Source organism: Artemia sp. Qi Xiang Cuo, chromosome 8, assembly GCF_049724085.1.
Source record: "Artemia sp. Qi Xiang Cuo chromosome 8, ASM4972408v1, whole genome shotgun sequence".
NCBI lineage: Eukaryota > Metazoa > Arthropoda > Branchiopoda > Anostraca > Artemiidae > Artemia > Artemia sp. Qi Xiang Cuo.
Window position 1 is genome coordinate 63,105,627 of NC_142801.1, and position 20,961 is coordinate 63,126,587.

At 36.0% G+C, this 20,961-nt stretch overlaps 1 protein-coding gene across 4 annotated transcripts in view; it reads left to right on the plus strand.

Annotated features, from left to right (window-relative positions):
- Positions 1–20,961, plus strand: part of if (integrin subunit alpha inflated) — a 187,348-nt gene that overhangs the window by 61,918 nt on the left and 104,469 nt on the right. For 2 of the 4 annotated variants that reach the window (XM_089093668.1, XM_089093670.1), the window contains exons 5-6: positions 5,957–5,986; positions 17,394–17,455. In XM_089093668.1, the coding sequence (XP_088949794.1) occupies positions 5,957–5,986; positions 17,394–17,455 (92 nt within the window). The remainder of the gene's footprint in view (positions 1–5,956; positions 5,987–17,393; positions 17,456–20,961) is intronic. The other 2 variants (XM_089093669.1, XM_089093671.1) reach the window with 1 other exon arrangement.

A 20,961-nucleotide genomic window follows, 5' to 3' on the forward strand; every position in this document is an offset into this window, starting at 1 on the left:
TCAGTTGTGTCTTCCCTTGGGGTATGCAGTCCTTTCTTCGAGCCTCTAGCCCTTAAAATCATGGAGGGACTATCAAAAATTTTAAGTTTACTATTGCAGATGACTCAAGGGATCTAGGAAACAGTCTTAAATTAAGGCAATGCTGTAAGAAAAGGCGAATTAATTAATTACTTGGTTATTTCTTTTTGGTCTCTGCTCTCTGTTCTGCTATTGAATGTTAGGTTTACTTTTTTCAAATAAAAACTCCATCATTTTTCTAAAAATGAGTCCTAATGTTTAGCATTCATAATGCTCTGGGGGAGGAAGAAAGGTTCATTTGGCAATTCTGGCATTATCATTAATGTCAGAATGACATTCACAGTGGCTAAACACAATAAATAAGGTATTTCGTATTATTATATTCATGCTCAAAACGAAAGAGTGCATTTGGCTTTTTTTTTTCTTTTTTTAAGGAGTCCGAAGATGATGAATATTCTTATTAATTGTCGTCATTGCGACATTAATTGTCGTCATGTCGGTCTTTATTAACTTGTCGTCATTGTAGATGCGAATTTTCTTCATAAGAGACACGGGATATTTATTTATTTATTGATTTATTGAAAAACAACAAATAATACAACAAGTATAACAACAAGACGGAGCACTTAAAAGAAAAAAGAAAAAAAGGAAGACACAAACTATAACAAACTGAACCAACAAAGAAATCGAATCATTGAATCACTGAATGAGCAGATGGGACCATTCGTGTAGATTTCTGAGTATTTTTCTATTATGCTTCGCTATTCGTCTAGTGTCGGCGACGTCAGGGTCTGCAACTTTAAAATTTTCAATTAAATGCGAATTTCTATACCACGGAGGTAGACGAAGCAAATACTTCGAAAAACGAAAATGCATTGTTCTATATACATATTAAATAATTTTTTTTTTTTTAACTGAAAGTAAGGAGCAACATTAAAACTTAAAATGAACAGAAATTATTCCGTATGTGAAAGGGGCTGTCCCCTCCTCAACGCCTTGCTCTGTACGCTAAAGTTTTTTATTGTTTTTAAAAATAAAGTTGTGAGACAGAGTCAAACTTTAGCGTAAAGAGCAAGGCGTTGAGGAAGGGACAGCCCCTTTCATATAAGGAATAATTTCTGTTCGTTTTAAGTTTTAATGTCGCTCCTTACTTTCAGTTTAAAAAACTTGTTTTTTTTATTTAATAGCGTAAACAGCGAGGCGTTGAGGAGGGGACAGCCCCTTTCATATACGGAATAATTTCCGTTCGTTTTAAGTTTTAATGTCGCTCCTTATTTTCAATTTAAAAAACTTGTTTTTTTATTTAATTTCTGATCGTTTTTTAGTTAATGCAGCTTTTATTTTAGCTCACCGTCATTGAATAAGTAAACAAAATTTGCAAAAAATTTTTACTTTTCTTTTGCTAAATGGCTGTCTCTAAATTTGGTTCTGACGTAATTTACAAATTAACTTACGCAACGAACTTCTATATTCGTATATTTTTCTTCTGGCAAAAAATACAAAGTTGCAGATTTTTGCAGATATGAGCTTGAAACCTATGCAATAGGGTTTTCTGATACGCTGAATCTGACGGTGTGATTTTCATTAAAATTCGTTCACTTGTAGGGGATTTTTCCCCCCTCTTTAAATAATCAGGTAAATTTTCTCAGGCTCGTAGCCTTTGATGAGTAATACAGCATTATAAGCCCATTATAAGCCCATAATCAGCATTATAACCCCATTCTTTTGATAGATTTATCGACATCAAAATTCCGTTTTTAAAAGTTTCGATTACTATTGAGCCGTATCGCTTTTTTTTATTGTTTTTTTTTATTACGTATATGTTATTACGTATATTAGGGGGTTCTCCCCTTAGTCAATACCACGCTCTTTACGTTAAAATTAAAAAAAATTTAATTCACAAACCCCTGAATCACAAAGGCCGTTTAATTAGAATAGATAGCTCTTTTGAAAGCACTAAAAAAACTGTAGCGTAAAGAGCGAGGTATTGACTTGGGAGAAAACCCCCTCATATACGTAATAATTTCTGTTCGTTTTAAGTTTTAATGTTGGTCCTTACTTTCTCAGTTGAAAAAACTTGTTTTCTTTAATTTAATTTCTGATAATTTTTTAAATAATGCTGGGAAATCCGCCACCCCCTCCATAGAAATGCCACTTACGCCAAAGAAACATCCTCCATGGACAGCTTCTCCCGAGTAACCACCGCCGCCCGCCCCCCCCCCCTTAACAGAAAAAAAATTCTTCCTGGAAATGTCTGTATACTTCCCAATAACCAATATAATATGTAAGCAATGGGCAAAGTTCATAACTTGCAGCTCTTCCCCTGGGAACTGTGGGGGATTAAGTCATCCTAAAAGACATATTTAATAGATTTTCGACTATGCTGAATAAAATGGCTATCTCAAAAATTTCAATTGGGTGACTTTGAGAAAAAACGAGCGTGGGAGGGGGCCTAGTTGCCCTCCATTTTTTGGTCACTCAAAAAGCATACTAGAACTTTTAATTTCAGTTCCAATGAGCCCTCCTACGATATTCTATGACCAGTGGGTCAATACGATTAACCCTGGGAAAAAAACAACAAAAAAAACAAACAAATAAACACGCATCCGTGATCTTTCTTCTGGCAAAAAATGGAAAATTCCCCATTTTTGCAGATAGGAGCTCGAAACCTCTACAGTAGGGTTCTCTGATACGCTGAATATGATGGTGTGATTTTCATTAAGTTTCTATAACTTTTAGGGGGTCTTTCCCCCTTTTTTCAAAAATCAGCCAAATTTTCTCAGGAGCGTAACTTTTGGTGGTAAGATTAAACTTGATGAAACTTATATATTGGAAATTAGCATTAAAATCTGATTCTCTTTATGCATCTATTGGTATCAAAATTCCGTTTTTTAGAGTTTTGGTTACCATTGAGCCGGGTCGCTCCTTACTTACAGTTCGTTACGACAAACTGTTTGATTGTACAAAATACATAGTGTATTTTGTAGCTAAAAGCTAAAATACATATTGTAAATGACTGTCCCTTAAAGTGTTTTACTTGGCTATCAGTAGCTCAAAGACAACAGAACATTATTTTATGGCATTTTAGCGAAACCTTAGTTCCGCTTGTGCCTGCAGATGCACTCAGAACATCAGTAAGTTGTCGCAAATTCTCTGAGACAGATGATGCAATGGCATCCTCTCACTGGGGTTGGAAAGAACTGTTAAGCAAATACTTGTGGTAGGTGCGCGTGGGGATATTTCTGGGTGTATCTCTACGATAGGATCTCTTTGGCTGCCAAAATAGTACCACTTTTGGGACTCTACCGTTGTCTATTCGAGGAACGTGACCTAAGCGCCTCTATTGATGGACTATGGCACTGTTTACGATAGGTTGACCTAACTTCTCGGGGAGGGTTTGATTTTTTATCTCCTGTCGCGAAAAACTAGCAGTGGATATAGCAAATTAAATTACATTATTAATTTTGGGATATTTTTCTTATATAAAAAGTAATTTATTATTCAATTAAAATTACTCCCATGAAACGGTTAAAACCCTTTCTTGCTTTTCCCTGTAAAATTACCAATAATAGATGCCTCTTTTCGTTTTGGTCGCGATGATATATTAGTTTTCATTTGTTTTTGGATCTCTTGTTTGCTGAACTATTGCTGTTTCATCATAGCAATGTTTCTTGGCTCGCGTGCCTGAGAAATTCTGGCAAATTTTCTAAATTATTTTGGTGTTACACAAATTATTTTTCTTTCCTTTTTGGCTACTTACATCAACTACATAAGATAACGATTTCCAAAAAAGGAGATACTGTGGCAATAGTATGTAACTCTGACCCGAAGTCAAGCATGCCAAATGAAGCTAAAAGAACTGTGGGTGTAAAAAATTGAGGTAGATCGCCATTAAGTATGATTCATAATACCGTATTGTTTTCAAGTTCCATGAATCGGGTTTTTGATTTTTACAGTAAAGTACCAATGGCATCAATGGCATCACTGACCATCAATGGCATCATTGATGCCATCAATGGCATCACAATGGCATCAATGACATCAATGGCATCAAATAAAAAACTCCTTTCGCCATCTGGACCCTTTTTGGGTCTAGTCAATTCTGAAAACCACGATTTTCTAATAATTTTTTTTTCAGTTGTTTCAGATTTACGAAATTCCTAGGGCAATATCAAATTTACGCCAGCGTTGCCATTTCAGCCATGAAAATAAATAATCCAAACTACTTACTGGGTCTAACAACGCGTTGCGTCCGTAAAAATTCGAAAATTGACAATTTGTTGATTTTCAAAGACATCCGCTCCTCCAAAGGAAGGCTACGCACTAAACCTTATTTAGCTGTTTAGCGCCATATGTATATAGCTTATTTTTGCTGGTTTTTCATCCACGTTTCTTTTTTTTTTTGATTCGGCACCTACTATTACCAATAAGCGCGTAGCTACGTGTGGAGGCCGTTTTCATTGAAAACCAAATCCTGATTTTTCCCAATTTCTTAAGATATATATGGTTATGTAATTTTTTATTTAACAATTAAAAGAGTCAGATTTAATTTTCAATTTCCTTGGTACTACAAGCGGTATATGTTAGTCAATATTCCCTATAATTACAGCAGTTCTTTGTAAACGGTTATGTAAGACAGTAGCAATTACTGTTGGCAAAAAGGCTCCAATGAAGTTGACGTAATCTTTTCACCTATAGAAGTTAAGTTATAAAAGTTAAGTGAAGAAGTTTTAGGTATATAACATGGTTTTTCGTAGTTACATCAACTCATTGCGATGGTCTTACTTCAGAAGAAGCACATCTTTTGAAAGCTCATCTTTCTGAGGAGCTTTGCTTCCTCTTGCCAGTGCCAGCGTTTGTCTTGCCTATAAGACAAACACCTGAACACAGAGGTCGCTCTGATTACCTGAAGTATGAAAATTATATAAAAGAGCACTTTAGAAACAGTTTTCTTCGGAACCATTCGAATATGTAGTCGTGTACCTTAGGTGTTATCCCATCAGATCCCTTATTCTTTGCCCCGTTTTTTTTTTTTTTTTTTTTAATAGCAAATCTATGTGCTATAAGATCTTGCATCTTCCCACAGAATATAGTTTGACTGAAAATCTATGGATTCCGATCTTACTTCTTTGGCCGTTTTTTTAAACATCTTTCTTCATTCTACTTTAATTAGTGGTCTAAGGACTTTGATGAAATTGTCACTAAAGCTCTCTCTCCAATGTTCTTTTCGGTAAAGAAAAATTATGACCTGAGCCGAAAGAAGTAAGATCTTAGCACTTCGTTGAGTCAAAAAACGGGCTTATTGATTTCTTCACGCGAAAATGTAACCGATGTATAAAATCTTCTGATTAAATTACGAAGCAGACTTGCGATGCATTGGGTACGCCTGATATGTCTAGTACCGCAAATATGTTTAAATTTTTTTTTTTTTTCGGGAAAAAATCACTTTATTTTGCTTTAGTACTAATTTGCTTTGGAATGTTGTTTTAAGAGCATATACCATCATCATTTAAAAGCTCATCCATCGTCGTTATTTCTTCCATAGTTATTCTTTGAATAAAACAAGCTAACATGCGATGTCCTAGAGTGTCCTCTGGGAACCAATAAGCAGTGTCTGGCAACCACTGCTATGAAAAAACGCATCTGCCGAAGAAATATTAAATTACTTTATTTAAGAGCTAGTCATGGAAAGTTTTTTATCTGTTTCGGCATCCCATTACGATTTCAAGCTTGTGGGCATTACATTTTTGTTCTTTGACAACCCTGTACATGATTTAAGAAATTGTGAAATAATGTGTTCCACCAGAAATTTGGAAGATTCCTGATAGGACTACATATTTATATGCTAGCGACAGATAATCTTCAAACGACAAAATGTTTTTTGTCAATGTTATGTAAAAATTATACTGACGTTCAACTACTTTTTTTTTTATCCTAGGCCGGGGTGTTCCTGACAATTCAGTGGAGTGTAAGTAGACATACTAAAAAGTAGCTTATGTCAACGTTGATTCATTGCATTGCCTGAAAATTCAGTCTCTATTTGTATTTCTTACTCATTCTGTCCCTCGAAATTGAGTTTTTCTGTTGGAGTAGGAAAAATTCAACCAGGTGTGAAGTCTTGTCGACTTCAAGGGGTTGCAAACTTGGGTGAACTTCATGTACACCCGAAGTGTAGAGGCGTAGAAGGGATAGTGGAGATAAAGACATAAAATCAGATATAAACTTAAACACATACTGGGTATGGTTCTAAGCGTAGCAGGCAGTGCTGGGGGTGTGAAACTGTTTAGGCCTAGGAGCCAAAGTGAGAAACCCCTTTCCTTGGCTTAGAAAGAAAGTCTAGATGTTTATCTGGCGTCATTAATATAAATACATCAGCCAGGTTACGCATAGCTAATCACTGTGACTCACTTTATATCCTTTGAAACAACTTAACTCATTGAAGATTCATTGTATGGTTTTTGCACTTTAAGTAATGGAAGAGTATATGTGAATTTTGTTTTACATTACTTCTTTAAAATATATTGTGTCTTCAGTGACTTTTTGCTGTTTTCTATCGGCGTAGACTTTTTTATTTCTCCTGGATAGGGGTGGCTCAACCCTGGGGAAAAAACATTTTTTCCTGACTTTGCAGAACATTTCAGAGAAGAACCCAAAGTTTTTTCGGGGAGTTGGCCTCTCCTGCACTTTGCACAGCCCTTCATGTTCCCCATACTCTGCGTCTATGCTAATTCTGACAATTTAGATCCAATTTAGTTTGAACTATAGATAAGCCTAAGAAAAAAAAAAAATAATAGGGGAATGATGTATGAAAGATTTTTTTCACTGAGATTTTTCTCTCTGTTGGTTTTTTTTTGGGAATGATGGGCTCAAGGTAGCAGTACTAGCTTATTATAGCCAGTTGTTTTCTTCTCTTAAAAAGGAGGGAAGATTACTTTCTAGAAAAGTTTATGCAAAATTTGATTTTTCCATAAAAAAAAGTTCTTCGTAATTTTATTGAACATGAATTTAGAACTGAGCAAGATTTAGAAGAAACACAAGATGGACTTAGAAGCCCAAATGGGTGCCAACACTGCCAACCCTAGTCAAAGGTGTTATTTGAAGGGTTGGAAGGTTTAAGAGATTTTGAGCCCTAGCTAGAGTTTTCGTGGAAAAACGGCAAGCTTTGTTCGAAGCTGCACGAGTTAAGGAAGTACAGTAGTTTTGAAGTAATTGCATGTTTGTACGCAGGAGAGGGGAGCGAGTCAGTGGCGGTTCTGGCCTCTCTTATGCCCGGGGTAAAAATCTTGAGTAGCGACCCCTATCTCCCAAATATTTTCAGGCCAAATTTTAACAAAATTTTCATTTACTAACGAAATTTTTCCAATTGCACCCTCTGCTTTATATTAATAAAAATAAAAATTTAAAAATTACAAAATGGTCATAACCGTTTAAATTATTTATTTGAACTTTTGCACCCCTAAAATTTCTATGACCGGGGCAAGTGCCTCCTCTGTCTCACCCTAAAACCACCTATGGGGGAAGGGCTCTGAGCCCAGTCCCCTTTAAATCCTAATTTTTCCCCAATTCCTTGGCCCTTCTTATTCAAATTATTAAACATTTTTTTTTATTATTGTCCTTCGAAAAATGTACTGCGTTATTTTTGTCCATCGTGCTTGTCTCTGTGGTTGCATTAGATTTCCTGGCTTTGAACCTCAGCCTGCAATTCCATGATTTGGTTGCTACATGCAGTAGCAACATAGTTTTCTGTATTCTTCCATTCTGTCACTGTGATATTTCTTTGATTCTTCCTCATTTGTATTCAATGACATCTTCTTTTCTTTCAATATCATATAAATTTAAAGGGTTTCAACTGGTAATGAAAGAGGTAAGTGTTTGAATCGTTGATGTTTGATTCTTCAGTTTATCTGTCTAAATTTCATGCATGGTTCACTCCAGGTCGGAAATTCGCTTCTGCAGTTTTCTGACTGCTTTGAGAAAATGCTGCCATCTTTTCGGGATTTACTGCATCCGCTTCGCTTTTTTCCGGTCCATAGTGAACTCTTTTTTTTATTTTGAAGTAGAAGAAATATAAATCCAATTGTATATAGAATTTAAGAATTTGTAGAAATATATTATAATCTAAAAAGTTAATGAATATCAGAAAGTTAAAAATAAAATTCATTTACAAACCCAATGAAATTGAGAATGAATAATTTGTTGTTTTAAGTCTAAAATAATAAACAATCTTAATTTAAGATTAACTTAATTTAATATCTTAGTATTTATTTAATACTTCTAAATCAGTTATTAAGAAGTTTCTGTTTTTTTTTTTCCAAAATGGGACATGTCTCCTTTCCTGAAACTGCAGATTGATTTTTGTTTTCAAAATTGCGTGCATTGCGTATTCAATTCCAGAAAAACAGCTTCCTAGTACAAACAATTATTCGCCAATAACAATCGAAAAGCCCAAAACATATTTTTCCGTGTTCCCCTTCCCCTTTCAAATTTATATTTTACAGTATATCATCCTTTGAGTTAACAAAGCTGATGTGTAAGATACCGGTGCGCACGCATAGCGGGTGAGGGGCTTGGGGCCATCACCCTTCGAAATCTCAAATTTTACTGAATTTCTGGGCACTTCTTATTCAAGTTATCAAATATTTTTTATTACACCCCCCCCCCCTACACACACCGAAAAAAATTGCTGCGTGTGTTCCAAGTGAGATATGCCTTGATTTTCGATAGTCAGAATATGACCTTTGCATCAACTTTGATGGCACCAGAAATTCACGGTATTTCGGAAAATTAAAATCGCAAAGCTGATTAAGGTCAGCTTCGCTTCCTAAAGGATATCCCTTGTCTTACCATATAATTCCTCTCCTGGTAATTAGAGCCTCTGATTGAACTTCCGGATAACATATGTTGGATTTAACACACGTTCCATGTCGGGGTTGAAAATCCTTGGAATCCTACCCTTCACTAAAGGTCGATAGGGTTATGGCAAGAAAGATGGCAGATATAGGATTTATGGAAAGCATCGTTTTTTAGTCTTGTTCTATGAGTTATTATATGTTTATTTTCTAATACACCTGATTTATAATGTCACTAATGTTCTTTTCATTGACAAGGGGAAATTTGAATGAGAATGTAAGACTGGTATAGAGGGGTAAGAACATAAAAAAACATAAGACCTTTTTTTTTTAATAACAGTGTGAAGTTACTAAATAGCGCTTGGACTGATTGCAACCATTCGAATCCAAACAAATAAAAAAAGAGGTATACAACACTTTCACAGACATCACCAATCCATGTAAATGGGCTGAAAACAAGTGTGCATCCAGGATTTTTACGGGGGGATGGGTTAAAGAAAATTATATGCATTTTTGTTACGTTTTTATGACTCAAACACCAATTTAGAGGGGGGGGGGGTCGAAACCTTTGATCCCCCCTGGATACGGCCTTGACTGAAAACCATATATTGTTCACCAAACTCAAAATTTCTTATTTGAAGTGACTGCGTTTGTCAATAAAATTCATTTTGTTACAATCTTAACATTTTTTTTCTTCATGAGCCAATTCAAACTATTTGTTAAACATAATTTTTCTTTCTTGGGACTTATTTCTTTATTTGTTTTTCATAATTTATGAACAAATTTGTATATACTTGCCTTTTTTCATTATCTCGTTTTGCACAATTATAGGTATTTTTTCAGACTCTATGAATAATTTTGTATTTATTTTTTTCTTTGAAGCTTGTTTATTATCCTCCTGTTGAGCTTATTTTACATTTTTTTTTTACTTTTTATGAAAAATTTCAAATACTTTTTTTTATTACCGTTAGTGGTAAACCTTATGACTCATTGCGTAAACAAACATACAAATATAAATCTAAATAAGCAAAAAATTTATTGATGCTTCTTGTTCGACTATTGATTCTTTTATTACAGCTTCATGTCTCAGCATGGCCGTGCTCATGGGGGGGGGGGTTGACCCCTCCCCCCGAAACGTTTGTCCGACTCGTGAAAACGTTACAAAATGCATATAAGAAAATCTTGATGAGTTTTTGAAGTTTTTTTGTCCCCCCACAAAAATAGCCCTTCTCCCAAACAAAAATCCCGGATACCTCCCAAAGAAAAATCATGGAAACCTCCCTGTGTGTGAGTTAATATTTATGCTACATTTTCATAAGTAATAGCCCATCTGGCTTTAAATTTTAAAAAATACACTTTGTCATATAATTGATACAGATCATCCATTACTTCCACTTAATAAAGTTCATGCACATAGGTGAAGGTATTGGCACGTATACAAAAAAATATGGTACTGTTCTATTAGCTCGATGCCACGCGAGAATTGAAGTTCGGTTAATGCTAATGAAATAAGTCCCAGCCGAGTGGATTGGTGGGCTGGATTTAGGATCCTGTTTCCAAGAGGACGAGGGTTTGAATCCTAGTGTACCCAACAATTTGGTTTGGGACGGGGTCAGTGGGGTGACTCTGTAAGCTCAGTCAGAGTCGACCCAGCTTTAAAAGGGTACCTGGAAAAATTTAGGCATGATAAACAGGAAGGGTGTGTGAAAGAACAGGATGGTTGGTCCTCAAACCCCCATTGCACTTCCTGTCTGAAGGGACAAGAAAAGGAGATCAGCACCGCCGGTAGAGACTGTAAAGTCCAATGCCGTATTCTTTACCTTTACCTTAATGAAATAAAACAAAATAGGATAAAAATGTAATAGTCAAGAAACATATTTCGGCTATATAGTTGCACATCAGAGGGGTGGGGGTTAAGCATAGCATATACTAAATACGTAGCCTAATCTAACCTAGGTACCTTTTCTGCCCTCTCAACACCAAAAAAATAAAGTTTAAATATTGTAAACATAGTTAGAAACCGCTGTTAGCAATGCTCATCATAGGAATTATCCGTTGAAATAACCCGCTTGACTAGTTTCTTTTTTCATGTTCGCTGTACGATATGTCGCGTGGCATCGAGCTAATAGAACAGTACCGTCAACTAGCTTAATTTAAAGCCCTTGCCCCAGATGCTGCTGGTGGGGTTGTTAACCCCAAAGGCATGGTTATTTGATCTTCAGACTATTTTGAACAAAATGTTTATTTTTTGTTTTGATCGGATGTATTTGTGGGGGGATGTCGGTTAAGAGGGAAAGGCTGATTGTCCTGTGATTACCTTTGATTCTTCGAAATTGAACTTGAACTTTCAATTTCCAATCGAATGAGCCTCCTTCAAAGTTTTTACGATCATCCCTTCTATAAAATCTTAAATTTTAACAATTGGTAACTTGCAATAACATACAGATTGCTGATACAGGTGTATCAGCAATATTTTTTGGAACAGCTTAGCGTATCAAGATTAAACTACTGAGGCATCTACCTGCTACTGCTGCTATTAATACTGCTACTACTACTACTACTAATTCAACACTATTATTACTTCTCTGCTCCTACTACGACCTCTGCTACTATTAAATTAGCGCTATTAAGGCTACGCATATCAAGTTGAAAATTTGACAGAATGAGGTATTTGAGGGGGAACTTGAACTAAATCAAAAGACACTATGCGCATGCAGATTTTCAAAATGGCATATTTGAAAAAGGGATTTGTGTCTTAAGTTGGAACTTTCAGAGAGTGCTTAAAGGGAAAGTCAATTCACCAAAAGGAAATATGTGCACGCTCAGGCCTAAATTTGCCACTAGGTCCCTAGGCCCGGACCTAGAAGCGCATAATGCTAGCAGGAGCAATAAATTATCACTGAGTAATTTTTTCCTGACAAAAACTGGACTGATGGGATTTATCGTCGCCAGGTGCACTCTGCCGCCACGCTGAATATTCACATAAAAGTAACTTTAAAAACAACACAGGAATTTCATGGTTACTTGTTAACTGCCAAGCGTCTCTTAAGAATGGTAGTTAAGAGTTTAATATTGCCCCTCTCCTTTATCACTTTTCGCTCATCAGTTGAGTTCTTTTAACACACAGTTACATGGTCACAAGATAACACACATTTACAGTTGCATGATGGTTCATCTGCACGGGGGTTCAGTTAAAGGGGGTTGACTTGCGTGAGGGTTCTGTTGACGGGGGTTCAGTAGCCTGAGGGTTCAGTAGCACGGGGGTTCAGTCGCCCGGGGGCTTAGTTGCACGGGAGTTCAGTTGCACGGGCTTCTGTTATACGGGGTTTAAGTTGCACGGGGGGTTCAGTTACATGGAGGTTCAGTTACATAGGGGTTCAGTTACACGGGGGTTTAGTTAAATGGGGTTGAGTTGCACGGGGGTTGAGTTGCGCGAAGGTTCAGTTAAAGAGGATTCAGTTGCATGAGGGTTCAGTTGCACGGTGGTTCAGTTGCACGTGGGTTCAGTTAAAGGGGGTTCAGTTGCATGAGGGTTCAGTAGCACGAGGGTTCAGTAGCACGAGGGTTCAGTTGCACGGGGGCTCAGTTGCACGGGGGGTCGGTTATACGGGGGTTCAGTTACAGGGGTTCAGTTGCTTGGGGTTCAGTTACACGGGGTTCAGTTACAATGGAACCGTCAAGGCCATGTACTTAAACTCATTTCTATCAAAGTGGTATTGAAAGCAGGGTTGCCAACTGGACACATTTTTTGTCAAAAGGATAAATTCCCATGTGCCGGGCACTTTGACATAAAAGGGCAAAAAAGTGACACATTTTAGAAATTTGTGACATAAAACGAAACATTTCCCAACTGGATTTTGGTTGAAAAAAAGTCACTTTCCACCAAGTTAAGTTCATATAAGTTAAGTTCATATAAGTTTATTAATCCACATTCATAAACAAATAAATAAATTAAACAACATTTTCACGCTGGAGAAAACCTACGAAGGTTTGTGATCGCGCGAAACTCCACGTAACTACTTACCTATTAACTCAGCTATCTACATAAACCTCAACTATTTGATTAAAACTATTATAAATAAACCAAAAATAGATAAACTATATCCTATATATATATATATATATATATATATATATATATATATATATATATATATATATATATATATATATATATATATATATATATATATATATATATATATATATATATATATATATATAATAATAATAATAGTAAAAAAAAAAAAATTTAAGTATCCGGGTTTTGCTAGATATGTCGTAAGCAAGGGGTTCCTCCAAAGTAATAGTTTACATGTTGATACGAGTTTCGAGCTTTCACACTAAGTCATTTTGTATGAATGTTTTATATGGAAATTTTACCGTTTTCATTATATTTGATGTTAACTGACCGCTTTCAAATGGGGTTTACAAAGCATCTTTTGGTCATTAATACAACTAGTAAAAAAAAAAAAAAAAAAAAAAAATAACCTCTAGTTTTTGAGATTTCAAGATGGACACATTTTAGTTAAATATTACACATTTTTGGATACTCAGGGTACACAGTCATTAACCAAAAAATTGGCAACCCTTATTGAAAGTTGATAGGCTTACCACTAAAAAATTTTGAAATGAACATTCCACGAGCCAAATCAATGAGTATGGATAACTTACAAGAGTCGCTAGGGTCGACAGAAAAAACCTCAATGCCATCTAGCGTTTGATGACACTTGACATTTTTTCAGTGCAATAATAAGAGTAATTCATTTAATTTGTGTAGTTGGTTAGATTAGTGTAGTAATAAGTATTTGATATCTGTTCCTGACGGAAAAAACAATTGCGAAGCTTAAAAAAATGCTAAGTGTTGCCAAATGCTAGATGGCGTTGATGTTTTTTGCTGACACTAAAGCTAGTCTCCATTCTATTAAGTTACCATACTCTTTGAGCCAAATATCAAACGAGTATTAATTATTTGTCATTAGTTTTACCCTAAAGTGGCTGATAACAACAATGCATCCCCTTATATCCTCATGATAAGTAAAAGAGGCAAATAGTACACTTTTTATTTTTCTGTGCTTTGAAATGAAAAGAGTAACGAATTTTAATATCGTTACTGATAACTTCGCTTCTAGAACAGGTCAAAACTAAATCTTCAGTTTCTCTCTTGATTCATTTCCATGTCTGGCTTTTTCAATATTTTGTGCCTGTTCGTCCAGTGTCTATGTAAAATTTTGACTTCATCTGTTTATGCAAAATATTTGTATTTCAATTTATTTTTTTATTATACTAATGGTATGAAATTTCATAGGAGGTTTGTTAAAAAAAAATACTTCAGTTCTATCACCTTCTGTTAGACGTTCTTGTTCGTACTTTAAATTGAATTTAATCGTTAATAGTACATTCTAAAAAGCTTACAGATCTACAATGCCACTTATGGCAAGTTGATTAACACTAGGAAAATCAGTCAGCCCCTAAAAATAGTTGCTTTGCCCTGGGGCAGTAATTCACGGAAATGTAGGGGGGGGTAACTAATTATTTAGTTACTAAATTAGTTTTGTAACTAATAACAAATTAGTTACAAAACTAATTTGTTAGTTTTGTAATTTTTTCAATAGAAATACCAAAAAAAGCACTTAAAAATTTACGGAGGGGAAGATAAATCTAGGGGACAGTTGAACCCCTCACCCCAAAGGACACCCCTAGCTTTGCCTAGAAAAAACGAACGTTTTTTCAAGCATATAAATAGTATGGGTATTAATTTATCCTGCTCTTATGTTCGTTTAAATAATTATTCTATTGTTTCTATTTATATCAGTACATTCTAAAAAGCTGAATGATCAACAATTCCACTTATGGTAAGTTCACAAACATTAGAAAAAGAGACAGCCTGTATAAACAGTTAATTCGCCCTGGGGTAATTCCTGGAAATGTAGGGGTAGCGTGCAAAATGTATTCTTCAATATTTAGGGGGCAGAGTTTGTTGGTTCTTAAATTTTTCATTGAAAATGCCAAAAAAAGTACATTTCAAAATCTAGGGAGGCGCATACAAATGTGGGGGACACTTGCCTCCTCCCAGTGAACACCCCTGGCCTTGTTCAGACAACTAGAACATTTATTTTTTCAATTAGATAAATAGTATAGCTGTCCATTTATCCTTCGTGTTCTTATGTTCACGTAAATAATTGATTGCTGTTGTTTCTATCAGCAAGTTTCTATCCTTGTTACCAAGGTTGTATTCAGGGGGGGGGGGGCTAGAAGATATAAAAAATGCTGATGCGTTTGTTAATTCCCCCCCCCCCCCCTCCGAAAAAAATCCTGGATACGGCCTTGCTTGTTTTACTACAGGTACTTGTTTAGAATCCGGGCAACACGCGAGAAGTTAATTTTCGTTAATGCTAATGAAATAAAACAAAATAGGACGAAAATATAATAGTTCAGAAGAGAATTTGGGCTATATATTTGCACATTGGGGGGTGGGCTGGGGTAAAGCATAGCATATATTAAATGCGTAACCTAACCTAGATACCTTTTTTTGCTCCTTCAACCCCCCAAAAAACTAAAGTTTAAATCTTTGTCACGGAGTGAGCAATACCTCACTAGGCAGCGAAGACCTGTTTTTCATATAGCATCTTTGAGATTTCGATGCGATCTTTTTCTTGTGTTGCCCGGATTCTAAACAAGTACCGTTTCTATTTATAAGTTTCTATTCTTGTTGCCATTGTTGTGTCCAGGGGGGGGGGGGCTAGAAGACATAAAACAAATGCTGATGTGTTTCTTAATTCTTTTGTACCCCCCCCCCCCCCAACAAAAATCCTGGATACGGCTTTGCTTGTTGCTATTACATTTTCTATTTTTTCAAAGGCTTCAGGTTTCAAATGTTCCATCATAGTAGAGCAAAATCTACGTTGTGTCTCTGTGACCGTTTTTACCGGCTGAGTGATCGAGACCCTTGCCACGGCATCTAAACTTATCAATTCTGGTTTACAGTCTATACGGTTTACAATTTAATCGTTATAGTGTAAAATCTACATTATGATCCCTTGGCCGATTTTGCAGGCTGAGAGATCGAGACCGTTGCCACAGCATCTTAACTTATCCATCACGGTTTATGATCTATTCGGTTTACAATTTAATCGTTATAGTGTAAAATATGCATTATGATCCCGTGACCGGTTTTGCAGGCTGAGAGGCCGAGACTGTAGCCAATGTCTGAACTTACCCTTACCGGTCTACAATTTTTTTAAATCGTTACTGTAAAATCTACATTCTGTTCCCGTGACCGCTTTCACAGGCTGAGAGACTGAAACTGTTGCCAGAGTGTCTGAACTCACCATTACCGTAAAAAGTACTTACCACTAAATGTACAACTTTTTAATGTAGGTTGTCATATTTACAACTTTTCTATTGCTGGTGTAGGCTGAGAGGCCGTTCCCGTGACCACATTCTGTTCCCGTGACCGCTTTCACAGGCTGAGAGACTAAAACTGTTGCCAGAGTGTCTGAACTCACCATTACCGTTAAATGTACTTACCACTAAATGTACAATTTTTTAATGTAGGTTGTCATATTTACAACTTTTCTGTTGCTGGTGTAGGCCGAGAGGCCGTTCCCGTGACCACATTCTGTTCCCGTGACTGCTTTCACAGGCTGAGAGACTGAAACTGTTGCTAGAGTGTCTGAACTCACCATTACCGTTAAATGTACTTACCACTAAATGTACAATTTTTTAATGTAGGTTGTCATATTTACAACTTTTCTGTTGCTGGTGTAGGCTGAGAGGCCGTTGCCGTGACCACATTCTGTTCCCGTGACCGCTTTCACAGGCTGAGAGACTAAGACTGTTGCCAGAGTGTATGAACTCACCATTACCGTTAAATGTACTTACCACTAAATGTACAATTTTTTAATGTAGGTTGTCATATTTACAACTTTTCTGTTGCTGGTGTAGGCTGAGAGGCTGTTGCCGTGACCACATTCTGTTCCCGGGACCGCTTTCACAGGCTGAGAGACTGAAACTGTTGCAAGAGTGTCTGAACTCACCATTACCGTTAAATGTACTTACCACTAAATGTACAATTTTTTAATGTAGGTTGTCATATTTACAACTTTTCTGTTGCTGGTGTAGGCTGAGAGGCTGTTGCCGTGACCACATTCTGTTCCCGGGACCGCTTTCACAGGCTGAGAGACTGAAACTGTTGCTAGAGTGTCTGAACTCACCATTACCGTTAAATGTACTTACCACTAAATGTACAATTTTTTAATGTAGGTTGTCATATTTACAACATTTCTATTGCTGGTGTAGGACAGAATTCATTATGATTCAGCACCCAGAATTCAGGATAAATTATTAAAAAAGACGAATTGCACGGGAATACAATATCGCCCTTCAAAAGTGATTTACCAAAAACGGATTTCTTATCATCAGCTATTTTTTACATGTACATTTCTTATGTGTACTACTTATATTTCCTTTTAAAAATTCAATAGATAAATTATCTAGTTAATTAATTGGTGTATCTAATTTTAGCAAGCTGGGGCTATCACCGTCAAGGGTCATGTCAAGCTGGTCTTGGAGCTGCTCTTTCTCCCGTAAGGTTTTTTTTTAATTTTATTATTTTTTTTAACTTAGGTAGTTGGTGCTTATATTGCATGAAAAAATAATTCCGAAGACCACACTGCTTTTCCATAATTTAAACAAATAATAACCAAAAAAAATTGTCTATTTTCTTCAATAAAATGGAACCAAAAGAAAAAACACAAACAAAATTCTGAATATCGCAACAGCGCACTCCATATACGTTATCAGCGGCAGCGCTGCCAGAATGGGCCTGTTAGCACTATTTGGGCATTTTTTTAGGTGGTTGCACATTGAATTCTATAAATCAGCGCATTTCTTTAAGCCAGTTTTTTTTATAAGCTTAAGATAAACATGCAAATTGAGATTAGAATTTGGGAAGCCAGATTAATGACGCTGGTCCAATATGGCCCTAAAGTGTGTGCGCTTCGAAAGGCTAAGGACGTTTTTAAACGAATTGTCTAAGAATAGTTTTAGGCAACTGTTTGAAAATAAGCCGTGCGAACGTGGGGTCCGCTCACACTTAGCAGTGCAATAATGAAGAAAGCTTAAGGTGGCTAGGACGTAATAGGAAAAAACCGTAATGAAAGATTTGAAGTAAATTAATACTTATGAGAAGGGGTGACGATTGAAGCTCTGAGCGAATTGGGGCGGAGGAGGATTGTGGGCAGCTATATTTGGTCTCAGGTGGCTTGGTATTGTAGTGTAATATTAGTAGTAGTAGAAGTAATTTTCTTTAATCTTTGTTTTCGTTTGGTAACGGGGCCTTTAGCGCGTGTTCTGTTTTTATGATAGGGCTATTTTATACAATCTGGTCACAAGGTAACAGCAGTTTGATAACAGTCAGTATCTGGTAAACTTGATTGAATATTTGAGTCGTAATGGTCAAGGCCGGTTCACAATTATATATTTTAATCATATTTCTACTAATCGTTCAGATTGTGTTAGCTGATGATAAGTGTTGAGTGTTCGGTAAAATAATATTCGGAGTTTTTTTTGAAGTCTCATTGCCTTGAAAAATGACACCAATTTCTTTGTTTATATGTTACGGTTGAATGTCCAAAATCTATATAATGTCGACAGTTGCCGGTGAATGTTCGAAAGTTCTAATTCTTTGCTTTAATTCAATTAGCTTTGTGAGTCAACTTGTTCAGTCTCATGCAACCTATGATGGTAAAATTTAAACTTGGGTTAGACTATGTTAGTTTAAATTAGGTTAGGTTAAGTTAGATTATGCTAAATTTGGTTCTAAATATCAACAGGTTAAAGACCTAACTTAAACAAAACTAAACCAACCTAACCTTGTTTAACCAAACCTAATCTAACCTAACCTAACCTCCCATCATCAAACCTTGCGTTAAATGGAAAAAAATGACTGGCAAAGGTGACTAAATCCAAGGAGAGAAAAAGGTATTTCGGACATTCACCGGTGAATGTCGACATTAACCAATTTGCGGACTTTCACCGTAGCATATACATAGCTGAAAAACATGGCTTCTTTTTTTGCTTTGGCTTATAATTTGAATGACTTAGGCTATTTGTGGCTTCATTTGATATATTGTGCTTAAGAATAGTGGCCTGTCTTAAGTATATAAGGTAGTTTTTAAGCTAGAGACGATGAAAGTTTATTTTTTATTTAAGAAAAGCTTTTTTACCGATTAAAAAAAAATATATTAATAATGATAATAATAATAATAAAAACGGTGTGTGTCCACTATTCAGAACGCACATAAGGATATGTAAGATCCGAAAAAGCTGCTTTAGCCGTCTGTATTCGGAGACAATTAGCTTAGGCTCAGTGGAAAAACTACGTTGTAGGTATATTTTAATTAAATATTTAATATATAGAGTTGGTATTTTGGTCAGGTAATATAATGCGTCTTGGGCGGCCTGTTTTTAATAGTTTTCTGCTGTAGGCCCAGTTCCCATAATTTTCTTAATGAAGTATTATATTTTCAACATATTTTGGTATATTTCATTAGTATTAACCTAACTTTACTTCTTGGGTGTCTTCTGGATAATGGACAAGTACCATAAAAACATCCGTTCCTACCGCTGCCCGAACTCCAGTCCGACACTTTGCCAATGCCAATGTTTTATTGTTAAGCCACTTTTAACTCTGGAGGTGTCCTAATCAGGGTGCATCCGAGTGTCTACGTTTTCTTTGGATATTTAACTAATCAAATGGGGGCCAATACAGAGGCATTTATTAACCTACTCACGATCGGTCAGTTTTCGTTCATATTCTAGCTTCACATTTTGATCTCCTTAAGAAATGCTGTCATTTAAGTTTTCCCTGCGAAAGAGCGAACATGAATCAAGGAAGTTGATTCATCCAAATTAAACAAAGCTTTATCTAATATATCGACAGGTGAAAAACATGAATAATGACCCTCCTAAAAACATTTTGTATTTCGTGGCTTTGATTTCAAAACACGGCTGATGGTTACGCCTATAAGCTACATATAATAATTGATGGTTCCAAAACTCTGCTGTTTCTAAGATATATTTGATTACTGTGCTTAGACTGGTTAGCCACCTGTCGACAGTAAAAAAGGGAGCGTTCTCTTGATTTATTCGACAAAGTTGGATGTAGAAGAAGCTTAGTTCGAATAAAAAATAGAAAGATACATAGAAAATTACAAAATTTCGGTCACAAGACTTTGACACACTGAAAAAGATGAAGAAAAAATAGTGCTTTGTTCTACTCGAGCAATCATGGGAAAAAATCACTAAGGACAGTGAAAATGATATCTGATTAGATTGGTTAAGTGGAAATTTACACAACTACGTATATCTTAATAAATTACAAAAAAAAATTTAATTGACTTTTGTAATAAGAAAGACCTCCTTATGCTGTTATCCAGTTTTTGTAGTAGTGGGCACCATCATGGGCGTAGGGAGGGGGGGGGGGCAGGGGGGGAGCTGCCCCCCCGAGACCTTCAAAATTACATTATATATGGCTGAAAAAGCAGATGGTTTGGAAAAAGCAGTTTATAAAACTCCATCACACTATCGACTGGCCCCCCCTAGACAATATGCTGCCTAATGCTGCCTACGCCCATGGGCACCATATCAAACAGTTTGTGACAACAAACTGCAAGTAAGGAGCGACTCGGCTCAATAATAACCAAAACTCTAGAAAAAGTGATTTTTTATAACAATTAAATAAAAGAACAAGTTTCTTTTAACTGAAAGTAAGGAGCGACATTAAAACTAAAAAACAAACAGAAATTATTCCGTAGGCCTATATGAAAGGGGCTGTCCCCTCCTCAACGCCTCGCTCATTACGCTAAAGTTTTTTATTGTTTTGAAAATAGAGTTTTGAGAAAGAGTGAAACTTTAGCGTAAAGAGCGAGGCGTCGAGGAGGGGACAGCCCCTTTCAAATACGGAATAATTTTTGTTCGTTTTAAGTTTTAATGTCGCTCCTTACTTTCAGTTAAAAGAAACTTGTTCTTTTATTTAATTTCTGAACGTTTTAAAATTAATGCAGGTTTTGATTTTGGCTCACAGCACATG